Source organism: Gracilinanus agilis, chromosome 4 (genome assembly GCF_016433145.1).
Source record: "Gracilinanus agilis isolate LMUSP501 chromosome 4, AgileGrace, whole genome shotgun sequence".
In the NCBI taxonomy this organism is placed as follows: domain Eukaryota; kingdom Metazoa; phylum Chordata; class Mammalia; order Didelphimorphia; family Didelphidae; genus Gracilinanus; species Gracilinanus agilis.
In genome coordinates this window covers 394,606,487-394,619,725 of record NC_058133.1, presented here as the reverse complement: position 1 = coordinate 394,619,725, position 13,239 = coordinate 394,606,487, and the positions used below count along the sequence as shown (strand labels likewise).

The 13,239-nt window shown below is 35.8% G+C and overlaps 1 protein-coding gene across 7 annotated transcripts in view; it reads left to right on the top strand.

Annotated features, from left to right (window-relative positions):
* MAP7 (microtubule associated protein 7) overlaps positions 1-13,239 on the top strand; it is a 203,450-nt gene that overhangs the window by 141,977 nt on the left and 48,234 nt on the right. For 5 of the 7 annotated variants that reach the window (XM_044677075.1, XM_044677080.1, XM_044677076.1 and 2 more), the window contains 3 exons: positions 482-645; positions 1,247-1,370; positions 6,332-6,442. In XM_044677075.1, coding sequence (XP_044533010.1) covers positions 482-645; positions 1,247-1,370; positions 6,332-6,442 — 399 coding nt within the window. The remainder of the gene's footprint in view (positions 1-481; positions 646-1,246; positions 1,371-6,331; positions 6,443-13,239) is intronic. The other 2 variants (XM_044677078.1, XM_044677079.1) reach the window with 1 other exon arrangement.

Sequence of the window (13,239 nt, the reverse complement as noted above, 5' to 3'; positions counted from 1 at the left end):
TCTCAGGTTTTCAATCCTTGCCATCATCCTTTGTCATTTTTAATGACATTAAGTTCAAAGAAATAATAAAGGCATTTGATTATATGTAATGTTTATTATTTTTTTATGGGAGAACCTAGTGGACATAGATGCAAAGTGAGGGTGGGTTGTGATCTGTGCCTGTGAAGGGAATATCCTAAATGGAGGAGATGTCCAATCACACTGGAGTATTGGAATATAATTAAAAATATCAATTACAAGAGTATAATTGGTAGGAGTTGGCTGTGAGTGGCCTGAGAGGCACAATCACTACTACATTGGTACAATCACACCTGCTCTACTCACTGCTAAAGAGAAGTTTGTATCTGGCTAGATGGTTGTGCAGTTTGCAACTCTAAAAATAAGTAGCCCATGTGGTTCTCAATTCTAAAGTTGTCTATCCACTTAGCCTCTATTTGATCACCCTCTACCCTCCCACCCCCCCGCCCTTCTTTCTCTGAAGCTGCAAGAGAAACTGTGTGGTTAGAACGAGAAGAGAGAGCTCGCCAGCATTATGAAAAGCACTTAGAAGAACGCAAGAAGAAATTAGAAGAGCAAAGGTTAAAAGAAGAGAAGCGACGAGCTGCTGTAGAGGAGAAAAGAAGGCAGAGACTTGAAGAGGATAAGGTGAGGGGCCCTGGCCAGTGTTTATTACATCTTTTGGTCTCAGATGCAACAAAATTATAGTGTGTGTATTTTCAGGAAAATATTGGAATGCAAAGTGAAATTGTTTTGCTGTGATCATCTCTTTTGCATATGGCGGATTTCATTTGGGAATGGGAACTGTTTCTCTTGCTTGTCATGGAAATTTTTGCCTATAGTCTAATTTTCTAGTTATTAAGTTTCCAATCTAGAGTTATTTATGCAGAAAAACTGAGGAGGTCCTAAGAGGCAGGATGAATTTGTCCACCTGAATCAGGTATTCTTAACATCTATTGTGTCGTTTATTCCTTTGGCAGTTTGGTGAAACCTATGGACCCTTTCTCAGAATAACATTTTAAAAGACATCAAATAAAATGCATAGGATTGCCAAGGAAACCAATTGTGTTGAAATACAATTATCATATTGAAGAAACCAATTTGTGGTTCTTAAGTTAAGAACCTGAGCTAAAATGGTTTTAGTTGGAGTCTGTTGACTATAAGTCACTAGGCTCACTAGTGGAAAAACCCCAACGCATCTGAGTTGGACTTAGTCAAACTAACCACTGAATCCTCTTTCATGCTTAAGGAACGCCATGAAGCTGTTGTTCGACGAACAATTGAGAGGAGCCAAAAACCAAAACAGAAACAGAACAGATGGTCCTGGGGGGCACCTCTCCATGGCAGTACCAGCACCAGCATTCACACTTCAGGTAAAAGGGGTGGCGAAGAGTTCCTAGATCTTTTCCTTTTCTTCTAGAGGCTAAGAATGCACCTTGGATCTCATCAGATAGGAAACCATCCCAAGATGAAAATGTTGATTTCTTTTTTTCCCCCCTCCTTTTGAAACTCTACCTCAGTTTTTGCAAAGAGAGCTGAGTTACCCCAAGTAATGAGAAATGCTTGAGGATTAAGAGACTCAAAAATTAATCTCTTCATCCTGCTATTGAGCTGGATGAAATTAATATTTATTTATTTTTGGGCTGTATCTGCTGTTTGAGGGGGAGATGATGAAGGTAGGAAGACGGATTAGGATTCATCCTTTCGAGCATTAGTGAGGCTGTTGTTCTCAAGGATTCTCAAATTTTTTAGCTGCAGTGCACCATTCTCAATTTATAAAATAAAGATTTCAACTTAACACTTTGAGTAAATCAGTTGCCACATGTGAGTCAAAAACAATAAATGATTTAAATTTTCATTTTTTTTCCCTGTAAAATGTGCCAAGCATTAAAAAAAGGTTTGTTTGTTTTTTTTTCTGTTCAGAGTTATTTTATTTGTACCTTGAGTCTCTCTGGGTTGGCTTGAGAATATATTTCAGTAGCACTAAAGACAATGACCAGGAAATGAAATTACTTCTGAAAAGTTAGAAATAGTGCACAGTAAATTCTTGGAGGTGTTTTCCTCTTGGTTTTTTAAAATAATTCTCATTGTGTGTGGGAATTAGTCTCGGGATCAAGAAAGAAATAAACCTCTACACAGTCATTTTAGTGAGTGTCACTGTACTGTAAATTCAACATTTCACATGGTATGTTAATATTATTTTTTCTTTGCTTTTCATTTGTGTGATAAGAATGACCCTGGGTTGTTTTTTTTTTTTTTTTTTTTTTTGGTTTGGTTTTTTTTTTTTTTTTAATTTACCTTGAAACATCATTGTTTTACATTCTGTCCCTAGGTGATTTTGTTGAAACACCATTCACCTTTCTCGATTTAGCAGGCCTGGACCACCACTTCAGACCTTTGGGTGGTTCTAGAAAATCTGGTACAGCCGTCATTGTATTTCCCAAATCCCTGACCTGTAGCTAGTACCACAGACCTAAGACCAGTTCATCCCTAGCTGAGCCATCATCACTTAGCCCTAATGCATGCTTAATATCCTATTGCTTACCTCTAGATCTGGTAGATAGCACAGTCGTTCTCAAGTGTGATCATTATTGCTTGGGGACTTAAAGAGTTGGAAATAATTCCTTCAGTCTATGATTCTGTGATACAAGAACAGACAGGCAAAGGTTGCCTCCTATTCTCTAGGGGAGCTAGCCCCCAGGACATATTTCCTACATAGAGTAGATCTCTTGATTTAGAGTCAGATGACATCAATTAAAATTCTGACATAGCTATTTGCTCACAGTTTAACTATGAAAAAATTGCTTAACTTCTAGTTTTCTCAACTGTAAAATGAAGGGACTGGACAAGAGGACCTCTGAGCTCTTTCCACTTATAAATCAATGATCTTTAAATCCTTTACAATACCTGCATTTCCTGCACTCAGTTCTTTTCATTTTTTTTCAAACCCTTCCTTTCTGTCTTAGTAACAATTCTAAGACAGAAGGGCAAAGACTAGGTAAATGGGGCAAAGTGACTTGCCTGGGGTCACACAGCTAGAAAGTGTCGGAGGTCAAATTTGAGCCCAGATCCTCTTGGGAACTCCATGCCCAGCACTCTATCCACTGAGCTGCCTAGCTGTCCCTTTCAGTTCTTTTAAAAAAAAGTATTATTTTGACTTAAATCATTTAAAAAAAAAAAGCCTAAATGATTCATCAAAGATTCAAAAGCATCCCATTTACTTAAAATCTTTTTGATCGATATTACCTTTGCTATTTTTTTACTTGAATACATGCAATAAAATGATTCATTTTTAAAGTTTTTTACCCTAGGGGTTTGTCTACCTATGACCCTGAATAAACCACCTAGTAGTCTATTAAAAGAACATGAAGAGCACATGGCTATAAAAGCAATTTAGTAGGTTGTTAAGCACAATATAAAAGCTTTTTTTTTTTTTTGACCCTCCATTGCCCCCATCACCATACCAGCCCACTAATCTCATATTGGTGTAAAGTGATGTAGTATATATTAACTCAAGTTCAGGGTTATAATTATGTCTTTTTTGGAGTAATCAGAAACAGTTTTCTGGAATGTAGGAAAATTGACACTGTTGATTTTCTTTTTTCTTATATTCTTTCATCTAGATTTTTTCTCCTGCTGTAAAGATATATCATTATGGATTTCTAGAGCTAGAAGGGGGAAAAGACTGCCTAAACCCAATTCTCTTCTTCTACACTCATAGCATTAATAAATTATAACTATTGCTTGCCACTAAAAGAAAGAAAAGTAGCAGCAGTGCTCTCCCTTAGGCTGCTGGGAAAAATCTGCTTTGTTTTTCAGGGCAGTAAATTTAGGGAGTTGATAGTCTTTGAAAGTAGAGTGGGCCCTACTATTTTTTTAAGTGAAAAAATTGGAATTTGACTAAATTTTCAAGAATCATAGAATCTCCTAGAATTCAGTGGTTCCCAAGTTTTTTTATTTTGCCTACTTCCCCCTTTCCAGAAAAAAAAATATTACTTAGCCCCCTGGAAATTAATTTTTTTTTTAAATTTTAATAGCAATTAATAGGAAAGATAAATGCACCTGTGGCCATCACCACTCTCCCCTAGATCGCTGTAGCACCCACCAGGGGGCGGCAGTGCCCACTTTGGGAATCACTGTAGATGATTCAGACGCAGAATCTTGGCTTCATTCTGGCCTATATCTCCTATAATTTTCAAAAAGCATTTATTTAATGCCTTAACAAGGTGATGATGTGTAAAAAGGCTATATGTTGAGAGCTACATGGGTGTAGTTCCTACTTAGGGAGAGGCTTATGATATAATCTCTCCCAGAGAAGTAGCTTAATGCAATTCTAAAATATCTTGGGTAGGGGGGGAAAAGACAAAGATTCTTTGAGCTTTATTTATGTTCTACCATTTCACCACTCATGACCAAGATGTTCTGATTTATTTTTAGCCTAAATCTTTCTGGTTGCAGTTTCAACTCTTTTGACCTTGCTTTGAGAGAAGCCTGGAACATTATCTGATTTTTACCAAAAAGGCTGATTAAGAGTTAGAGGTAGAATCCCCAAAATTAGTGCCCTAAAATACTTGCTCAGAATGAAAATATTTAAAATAAGGGCCCTCTTAAGAATAAAAATGGTTTTCCTAAGAAAACTTAAATCACAAATAATTAGCCCAATAGAAATAGCTATCAGAAGATATGCATACGTGTCTGATGTTTATGGAAAACATTTATATCATAATACCTGTTGAAAACAGGAATTGGACTTCTGATTTCATTGGTATAGTGAATTCCTAGATAAACAAATTTTGTTCTACTAATGAATCTTTTCTACAAATTAAAGTATTACAGTTTCCCAGAGCAATAAAAGATTAAATAATTTGCCCAGGGTCACATAGCCAATATCTTATCAGAAGAGAAACCTAAACCTTGCCTTCCTAGCCAACTCTATCCACTACACCAAACTATCTAAAACCTTGGAAATAAAAATGATACAAAATAGTTCATCGACTCATGGAAGAATAGCCTTGTAATATGGTAACTAGACAGGTAGAAACTTGTCAATATATTATCACACAAGTTAAAAGTTTTCTCTTGAAATCTTTCTAAATTCTATGGGATTTTCAAATTGTGGGAAAAAAAGGAAAATTTTGAAAGAACTCAGTTAAAAAATAACTCTAGGTATTATGGTTTTTAAAAAAGAAAGTTCTGAAAAAAATTAAGAACAACTCGGAACCCTTGTAATTGTCATTGTTGAGAAACAAAATTGATACTTGCGTCATAGACAAATACTTATAAGGTTTCTATGACTTATTGTTCTTAAGTTGCTGCGTTCCTCAGTATAATGGAACTTGTGTAACAATGACTGGGTTTTTTAATACTCGTAACATGCTAGATAGACTTAATTTTGCCCTTTCTATTACTATTATCCCCTTTTGACCATGCATGTTACTCTTCAGAATTAATCTAAAGGTGTCTTGGCTCATAGTTGTTTGCCTAGCACCCGCCATAAGCTATGATAATCAAGTGACAAAAGAGATCTCACTTCACTCATTTGTTTCTCTTGGAAGGCATATTTGGAGGCAAGCAAATTTTTTTATTTTGCACTGTATAAGACTGCTCTCAACAATGTGATAGGCCTGGTGAGGCATGGTGATGGTTCTTAGCAGTCTCATTTCAGAAACGGAATGCTGTATTGGCACATCCCTTCCACACCTTTTACAAATTTCTTCCTTTGGACCCTCAAATGTACTATATTGCTAGTTTCTTTTGGTGTCCTGGGAAAATGACATATCTACTTATTAGGATCCCCCTCCCCAAACATTGGATTCTTTGTATTCCTTTGTGCCTTATATTATTCTGCTTTACCTGGAAGAATAACACCCCCTTGTTGAGGGTTTTTTGATGGTTACAGTAGTTATTATGATGCTGCTGCTGATGATTCTCTGAGAGGCTGTACTAAATACAGCCTCAGGCTATGACTTTAATCCTCCTCAAGAAGAGATTTTCCTCCATCCTAACCCTCTTTCCTGGGAGAGTGAAATAAGCCCATTATATTTTCCTTATGCTCTATGGTCCTTTCAGTTTAATGGACTTGTATGCCAGTTGCTTTACTGACACAAAAACTGATGTCCCAAAAGACTGACTTTGTTTGTCCTACCCAAGAAAGGAATTTCCTGCCTGGCCTTTAAGTTACCTCTCAAACATCCACTGAGAAAACTGTGCTATTTTAAGTGATCTAGCAATAGAGCTGAATCCATCCAAACCCAGCTTTTCCTTCCATCTGCCAGCTAGGAAGCTTCCTTCTTGCATGTGGGCTGTCAATTAGCATTATCTCCATTTGTTTTAGATCCAGACAGGCGGTCAGTTTCAACAATGAATCTTTCGAAACATGTTGATCCGGTCATTAGCAAGCGGCTCTCCTCTTCATCTGCAACATTATTAAATTCTCCAGATAGAGGTACAGTTAAAAGGAAAATTTAAAAGTGTTCTGTTTTCATTACTTAATGGCTCTTTTGGATATTTACAGATCCAGTAAGCATCTGAAGTTGCTTTCCTTCCCTATATTTCTTAAATAGGAAGAAAAAAACCTCAATCTAAAAAAGCAATAAACGCCCAGCAACATTTTCCTTGCCGAGAAGAACATTTCTCATTTTAGAACTTGGCTGAATGATTGCATTTAGCGTACGGTGAAAACGGTGCTCCCTGTCAAGTTTTTAGTAAAAGAGTTTACAGCTCCAGAAACTGCCCTCTTTATCCACACAAATGCATGTGGCCTTTTCTGGGAACATTCATTTGGGCCCCAACGTGGTCATTTGGCTGCCGTTCTGTACTATGGGAATGCCTGATTTTGAATTTCTAACCTCACTTCAAGTGGTTCGTGTTGGTAGATTTTATTTTTTCAGTTTATTTCTCATTGAATCAGACATTCTTTATTGCATTTCATCTGTCCATGTTCTTGCTTTTCAATGTCCATTTAGCCATGAGATTTGTCTTAATTTCCAGAATGTCTTCACCCTCGCAAACCTTCAGACTAATTAACCGGTCATGGCCTTCCTGTGAACAGCATTTCATTCAGATTTTGAGTTGCTTTCATTCCAGGGATTTACAGTACATGAGATGTTAGCAGTTAAAGTTTATTTAATGAAATGAAACCTTATTTTGCCTATGCATATACCATAGAAAGAAAAATCCTGCTTTTTTTTAAAGGCATATACTATTAAGTTTTCACAAGATGAGCTATAAAAAATATCAAGACTCCAAAGTTGACTTACTGTGCAGTATGAAAACATCCTCTTAAAAAAGTCATAAACTGATCACTTTGAGAATTTCATCATGAATTGAAAAATTTCGGGTTTATAGTCTTCATCAATATGTATAAAATGTCTGTGTTCTATTCTTGTATGTATGTGTATTTCTATGCTTTTTGTATTGTATATTGTCAAATCATGTCTGATGTTAGAATGTTATAAAAATGTTGAAAGTTGCTATTAATATATTACTTTTAAGTGTCTGAACCTAGAGAAAAAAATAAGTGCTTCTCTTGCCCACTTTTAACCCAAACCCTACTTATTTCTGTTTTTAGACTATTCAAATTTACTTTATTTCAAAGATTACCACTGAAATATAATCTAGACAGCATGGTTAAATGATAGTGATTTCACCCACTAGTGGAAAGGACCACGAGTTCAAGCTTCTTTTTCCAAATAGTATTTATAGTGGCACACAAGCCCCCTAACCCAGCTTAAAACAACTTAGAAAAGCTATCTTTTTAACCATATATTTTTACTTTCTGTGGACTAAATGTTGTCATCCTATCATTTTCACACTTGTATGAGCCAGGGCCCAAGGCAAATTTAGATCTGGTTATATTTTATCACACAGTGCCATGGCTAGAGCAGAGAAAAGAGCAAGAAGCTGGGTAACTTTTCCAGCAGACATCTACTTCATGACCGTGCTGAGCTGCCTATCTCGGTAAATCAGATCATGGACAGAGAGAGTCCTAGAGGCAGCAAGCAATCGAATGTGTCAGATAGTACCCAATAGGATGACTGCAGTCATAGAATCTGAAAGCTAGAATGAGGTCAAGAAGTCATTTAATACGACCTTTTTTTCCCCACTTTCCTTACAGATGAGGAAGCTGAGTCAAATAGGTAACAGGTGAGCAGGGACTAAAATTCATGTTTCCTCTCTGCTAGCTTACTACATTTTAAATGGCTGCCATTAATTTATTTCATGGGAATCCATACTTAAAAGTATCTACCCCTAACTGTAGTCACTGCCATTTGAGGATGGATTATGGAGAAGGCTTTGGGTTTCAGTGCCAAGTGAAGATCAAATAAGAGTTTACACTTTTAAGATCAGAAAACAGTAAACTTGAAATTAACTGTATTTGAATCAATAAAAAAAAATTAGGAACTCAAGGACTAGGCATAGTTCTGAGAAATAGGCATCAAATTCAGTAAGTCCTCTTCCTCTTTCTCAAGAGAGTAATGACCGCCCATTGAGGCTTATGAGGAAGATCAGTTCAAAGGGCAGATGCAGGTTCTCCAGGATCCCCAAACAAAGGTTCAAGTGGTAGGAAAAGGGACCAACATCAAGAAGCCAGACACACCCCTTATGGTAGATCTGAGGAAATTAAGGTTTTCTTGTCAAAAGATATACATTTAAATTAATACTGATTGATTAGGGTTTTCTGAATTTGTACTCTACTTGTAAAATGGTAAGAATTCAAAAAGGGAGGAATTTTTCTTTTTCTATGGTATGTGAGAGAAGATTTGTTAATGATTCAGTACTTAGTTATCATTTTACGCATTCATTGAAGTGGTACTAGACAACCCAGTCCAAAGAGACATAACTAGGAATACCATAAAGACTCATTAAATTATTTCATCTCTATTTGCTTCAGTGGCATAGAGAAACTGCTATTGCCCACTGTCATGTGTTAACTTCTACACCCATGCTAAATTTAAATTTTCCTAGGTCTTCTTTGTTTCTTCATGTATGATTAGCCTTGGGTCCACTGATTCCCGAACCCTGGTATATCTTGGCTGGTATTTTTTTGTCTTGATTAGTTTTTAGTACTAATATTAATTATTTTTAATACCCTCCTAACCTTGATGCAGTGATAGGTCACCTACCCATCTGCCTTATTATAGAGCTATAGCTCTTATAGTCTAGCTTAGTCAAGTAAAGATACCACTGAATAAAAAAAGACACCTCTGAAATTTGTTTCTTCTGAACTTTGTACTGTTAAGAGAGTGTTTTGATAAAACTTCACTGTAATAGTAAATGGGTGAAGGAATACTCTGCTTTAAAGGGGTATTGTGATTTGTCAAAGCTTTTTGTCATTGTAGCCATAAAATAGTTTGAGCCACCAGGAATCCTTAGGTTAAAAGCTTTCAATTAATTTCTCATCCTCTTTGATGTCGCTTGCTTACAAGCTTTTCAGAGGAGGGACTTGTTGAAGCATAATAATAATATTCAAAGACATGTAGATAGAACTTTAAGATTGGCTAAGTACTTTACATTATCTTAATTTGCATTTGATATAACAATTCTGTAGGTGTTATTACATTATTCCCATTTTATAGATGCTGAAACCAAGGCTGAGAAAGACTAAGTGACTTTTCCAAGGTGACACACCTAATCAGTGTTTGGGACAGGATTTGAATTCAGCTCTTCCTGTCTTTAAGTCCAGGACTCTAAGAAAAGCAGTCACCCTTTTTTTAAAGAAGACCTTTATGGACTTAAATTAGCAACAGTCCCTTCCTGAGTATATAACACTTTTAATAACTTTTTCCATGCGTAGAACCATATACAGTTATTTAGAGATATCTGGCCCCTTACCTCTAGAAATTTCTTATATCATAAAATATGTCTCTTTTGAGATGCATACTGTCAACTGTCTCCAGGCCCCTGAATAGACATATTTAATATAGAGGTAGAAACAGATTTTTCCTTGGAAAATACTCTCCATAGAGTAAGTAGCTTTAGAATAATAGTTTCCCACCTCTTAAGTTTAGTACGAATTACAGTAAAATAAAGACCTTCAAGATTCTAAGAAAAGGGAGAAAAGCAAGGGTGATCTATTACAATACTTCATCTTCTTAAGTCTTAAAACTCAGAGAAAGCCTCTAAAGGTTATTTTAAAGAGGAAAGAGGCACAATTACCCCTTTCACCCAGCAATCTCATGCCAGCATTATCATATATCATTAAATGATGTCTTGGAATCTTCTATCAGATCTTTTGAAGCAGTGTTACAAGACAAAGAAACCTCTACAGATCCCCATGAGCTTCTTGGAGAATCTTACGTACTTATTGTAAAGGAGCTATTTCATATTCGTATCATAATGACACTTGAAAAATGTTTTTTTATAGAAAGTAAGAGACAGGAACACAGACTGCTTTGGGATCAGTGAGGAACACAGTGATCCTAGATTCTGTCTGTGGATTTTGTCACTTTGTAGATTTGTGGTAAAATACCTGGCTTTCTATCCCTCAGTTTTTTCCATCTACAATTTGGGTTAATATGTGCTATTAATATCAAATTTGCTTCAGTATTCTTTATGAGAAAACATGTAAAATTTTGAACTGGAGGAAAGAAGGTGGTATGCTACATAAAACACGTTCTTATATGTAGAGAATATCATTATAATTTATGGACATTGTGCTCTCTGCGATACTTAGCAAAATGTATATAAATTCCTAATAAGCTACCACCAGCAAAATTAGCACCAGCACATATTAGTTGATACTTTAAGAAAAAGTCTAACATAAATGCTCATTCTTAGAATCTAAAATACAGCTATGTAGGGTTTTTGGGGGGCCGTTTCATGGCTTATATTTTAATACTATGCATTAAATTATTTTCCATTCGTGGCAAGATTCTAATTGAAACATTTTGCGAATTAGAGAATGAGTGAGCCAGGCAAAATAATAAATCTGTGATGCTTTATCACATTTTAATCTCATTTATTTTGATGGATAAAATTTATTTTTAATTATTTATGGCAGCACTTTACTCTGTACCAATAAATGAATGGCTTATAAAGAAAAAAATATCACAATACAAAGTCTTAGTTGGTTCAGCTTCTTAGCCATTCAGTCTTTAAGGGAAAATGGGAGAGAGAGAGAGTTTCTCTAAGGAAACAATTTAAATCTTTAAGTTATAGCTAAGACTTGAGCTCTATCCTTCAGCAACTAGAAAGAGAAGTGGGTAGATAGATTTTTCAACCTTTCCTATATCCTCATTCTCTTTCTGCTTCATTTCCTTGCCAGCCCTCCCTTATATTTAAAATATAATCATGTGTTTAAAACCCTCAATTAATGCAGTTCACCTTTTTCCCATTAATTTTTTTTTTCATTCTAGTATAATGTATTCTAATTTTAGGCTGTAGTAGTTTCCATAGAGATTAGATAGAGACTTACACTGTCATTAGAAACTACTCTATAGTCATATTCATTCAGGAGAGATCACAGAGATTTATAGATGTTGCAATTGCATTCTTTTATTAATGTTTTTATGGATTTTTATGTAGTCATTACTCTGACAATTATCACATAGTTTAATTATTGGAATTCAGTCCAGCAAAGCCCAAATTTAACAGTGTTATCCCTAGTGTGTACAAGGAAAGTGATAAAAAATTAAGTTGAATTCTTTAAATATGTGCACACATAATTATGCTTTAGGAAAATGGGAATTCCTTCCTGTTGTTGGTGTCATCCATCATGGCTTTCCTCATAGCTTTGACCCAGATAATTTCCTAATGGAAGTCAAGTGCCCTTCTCTTGGGAATCTGGCCTTAAATTGTTCATCTAAGAAAATTGGTTCTGAAAGCAGAATCTAAAGGTGGAAGTGTACCTACTGCTTTTGATGCTAATCAGAAGTCACTTTCATTCACTCAGCCTGAGTTTATTAAAGCACCTGTTATGTGTTGGTCACTGTTGTAGGTGCTGAAGATACAAAGTCAAAATGAAATATTTAGTCCATCCTCAAGGAGCAGCATTAGTTGTGTTTTCTTAAGCATTATTGTACTTTCTTAAAGATGGTTTTTAAGACCTTCTCTGGGAACTATGTTCTCAAATACAAATAGGAAATCTGTTTTCTGATGGTTCTTCAAAGGATCCCCTCATGTTTCTTTTATGGTCTTTTAGGAAAAAATAATTCTTATACCTTCCCTAAAAAATAGTCAACCTGAACTTATCTAGGCAATAGAGCTTCAAGAATTGAGTGAATTTGTGAAGGATCAGTATGTATTTCTTTTCTTTTCTTTTTTTTAAAAACCTTACCTTCCATCTTGGAGTCAATATTGTGTACTGGCTCCAAGGCAGAAGAGTGGCAAGGGTAGGCAATGGGGGTCAAGTGACTTGCCCAGGTTCACACAGCTGGGAAGTGTCTGAGGTCAGATTTGAACCTAGGACCTCCTGTCTCTAGGTCTGGCTCTCAATCCACTGAGCTACCCAGCTGCCCCCAATATATATTTCTTAATATTTACTGCCAAGCCTTGATTGTAATTTCAGGTTACCTCTTTCCATGTTCTTTTCTCTCAAGTACTCAGGATATGACAATGGTCATAGGCAAAATTTTTTTTTCAAATTACCCTATGGCTATTGTGTTTAATTTTCTCTTACTCAAACAGTAAGCCTTGTTGTCCATCATAAATTTGAATCTAGCTTGCAAGGCAGAAAGAGAACCCTGTCTATTATTCAAAATCATAATCAGAGATGTGCTGAATAGAGAGAAATAGAAGCATCACACAATGCTTTCAGTGCAGTCTATCATTTTAAAATTGTGTTAAACCGTTTTTCTTATTGTTTAGATAAAGGTGGAGCAGTGTGTGTGTGTGTCTTGTCCTAAACCTACATATGAATGTTTTCTCCTGTTAGAATGTGAGCTCCTTGGAGGGCAGGGGTTGTTTCAGCTTTGTCTTTGTGTGCCTTAGGCACCTAGCCGTTTAAAGATAAATGCTCATTGACTGACTAAAAACAAAAAACAAAAAACCCTAGAATAGGGATCAGGGGACCTGGGTTCTACTCCCAGTCAGCCATGAGCAAAACTAGTGTCCTTTGAGCCTCAAGTTTCCTCTTTTGTTCCTACCTCACAGGGTTGTTGTGAGGATCTACTCAGATAATATCCTTGTAAAGTGATTTGTGAACTATAAAGTAATAATAGAAAAAGAAGGTATGTTTATCTAGCCGTCTTCAGTGGGAACCTTTTTCATTTGTCTTTTTTTTTTTTTTTTTTTTTTTTGTAA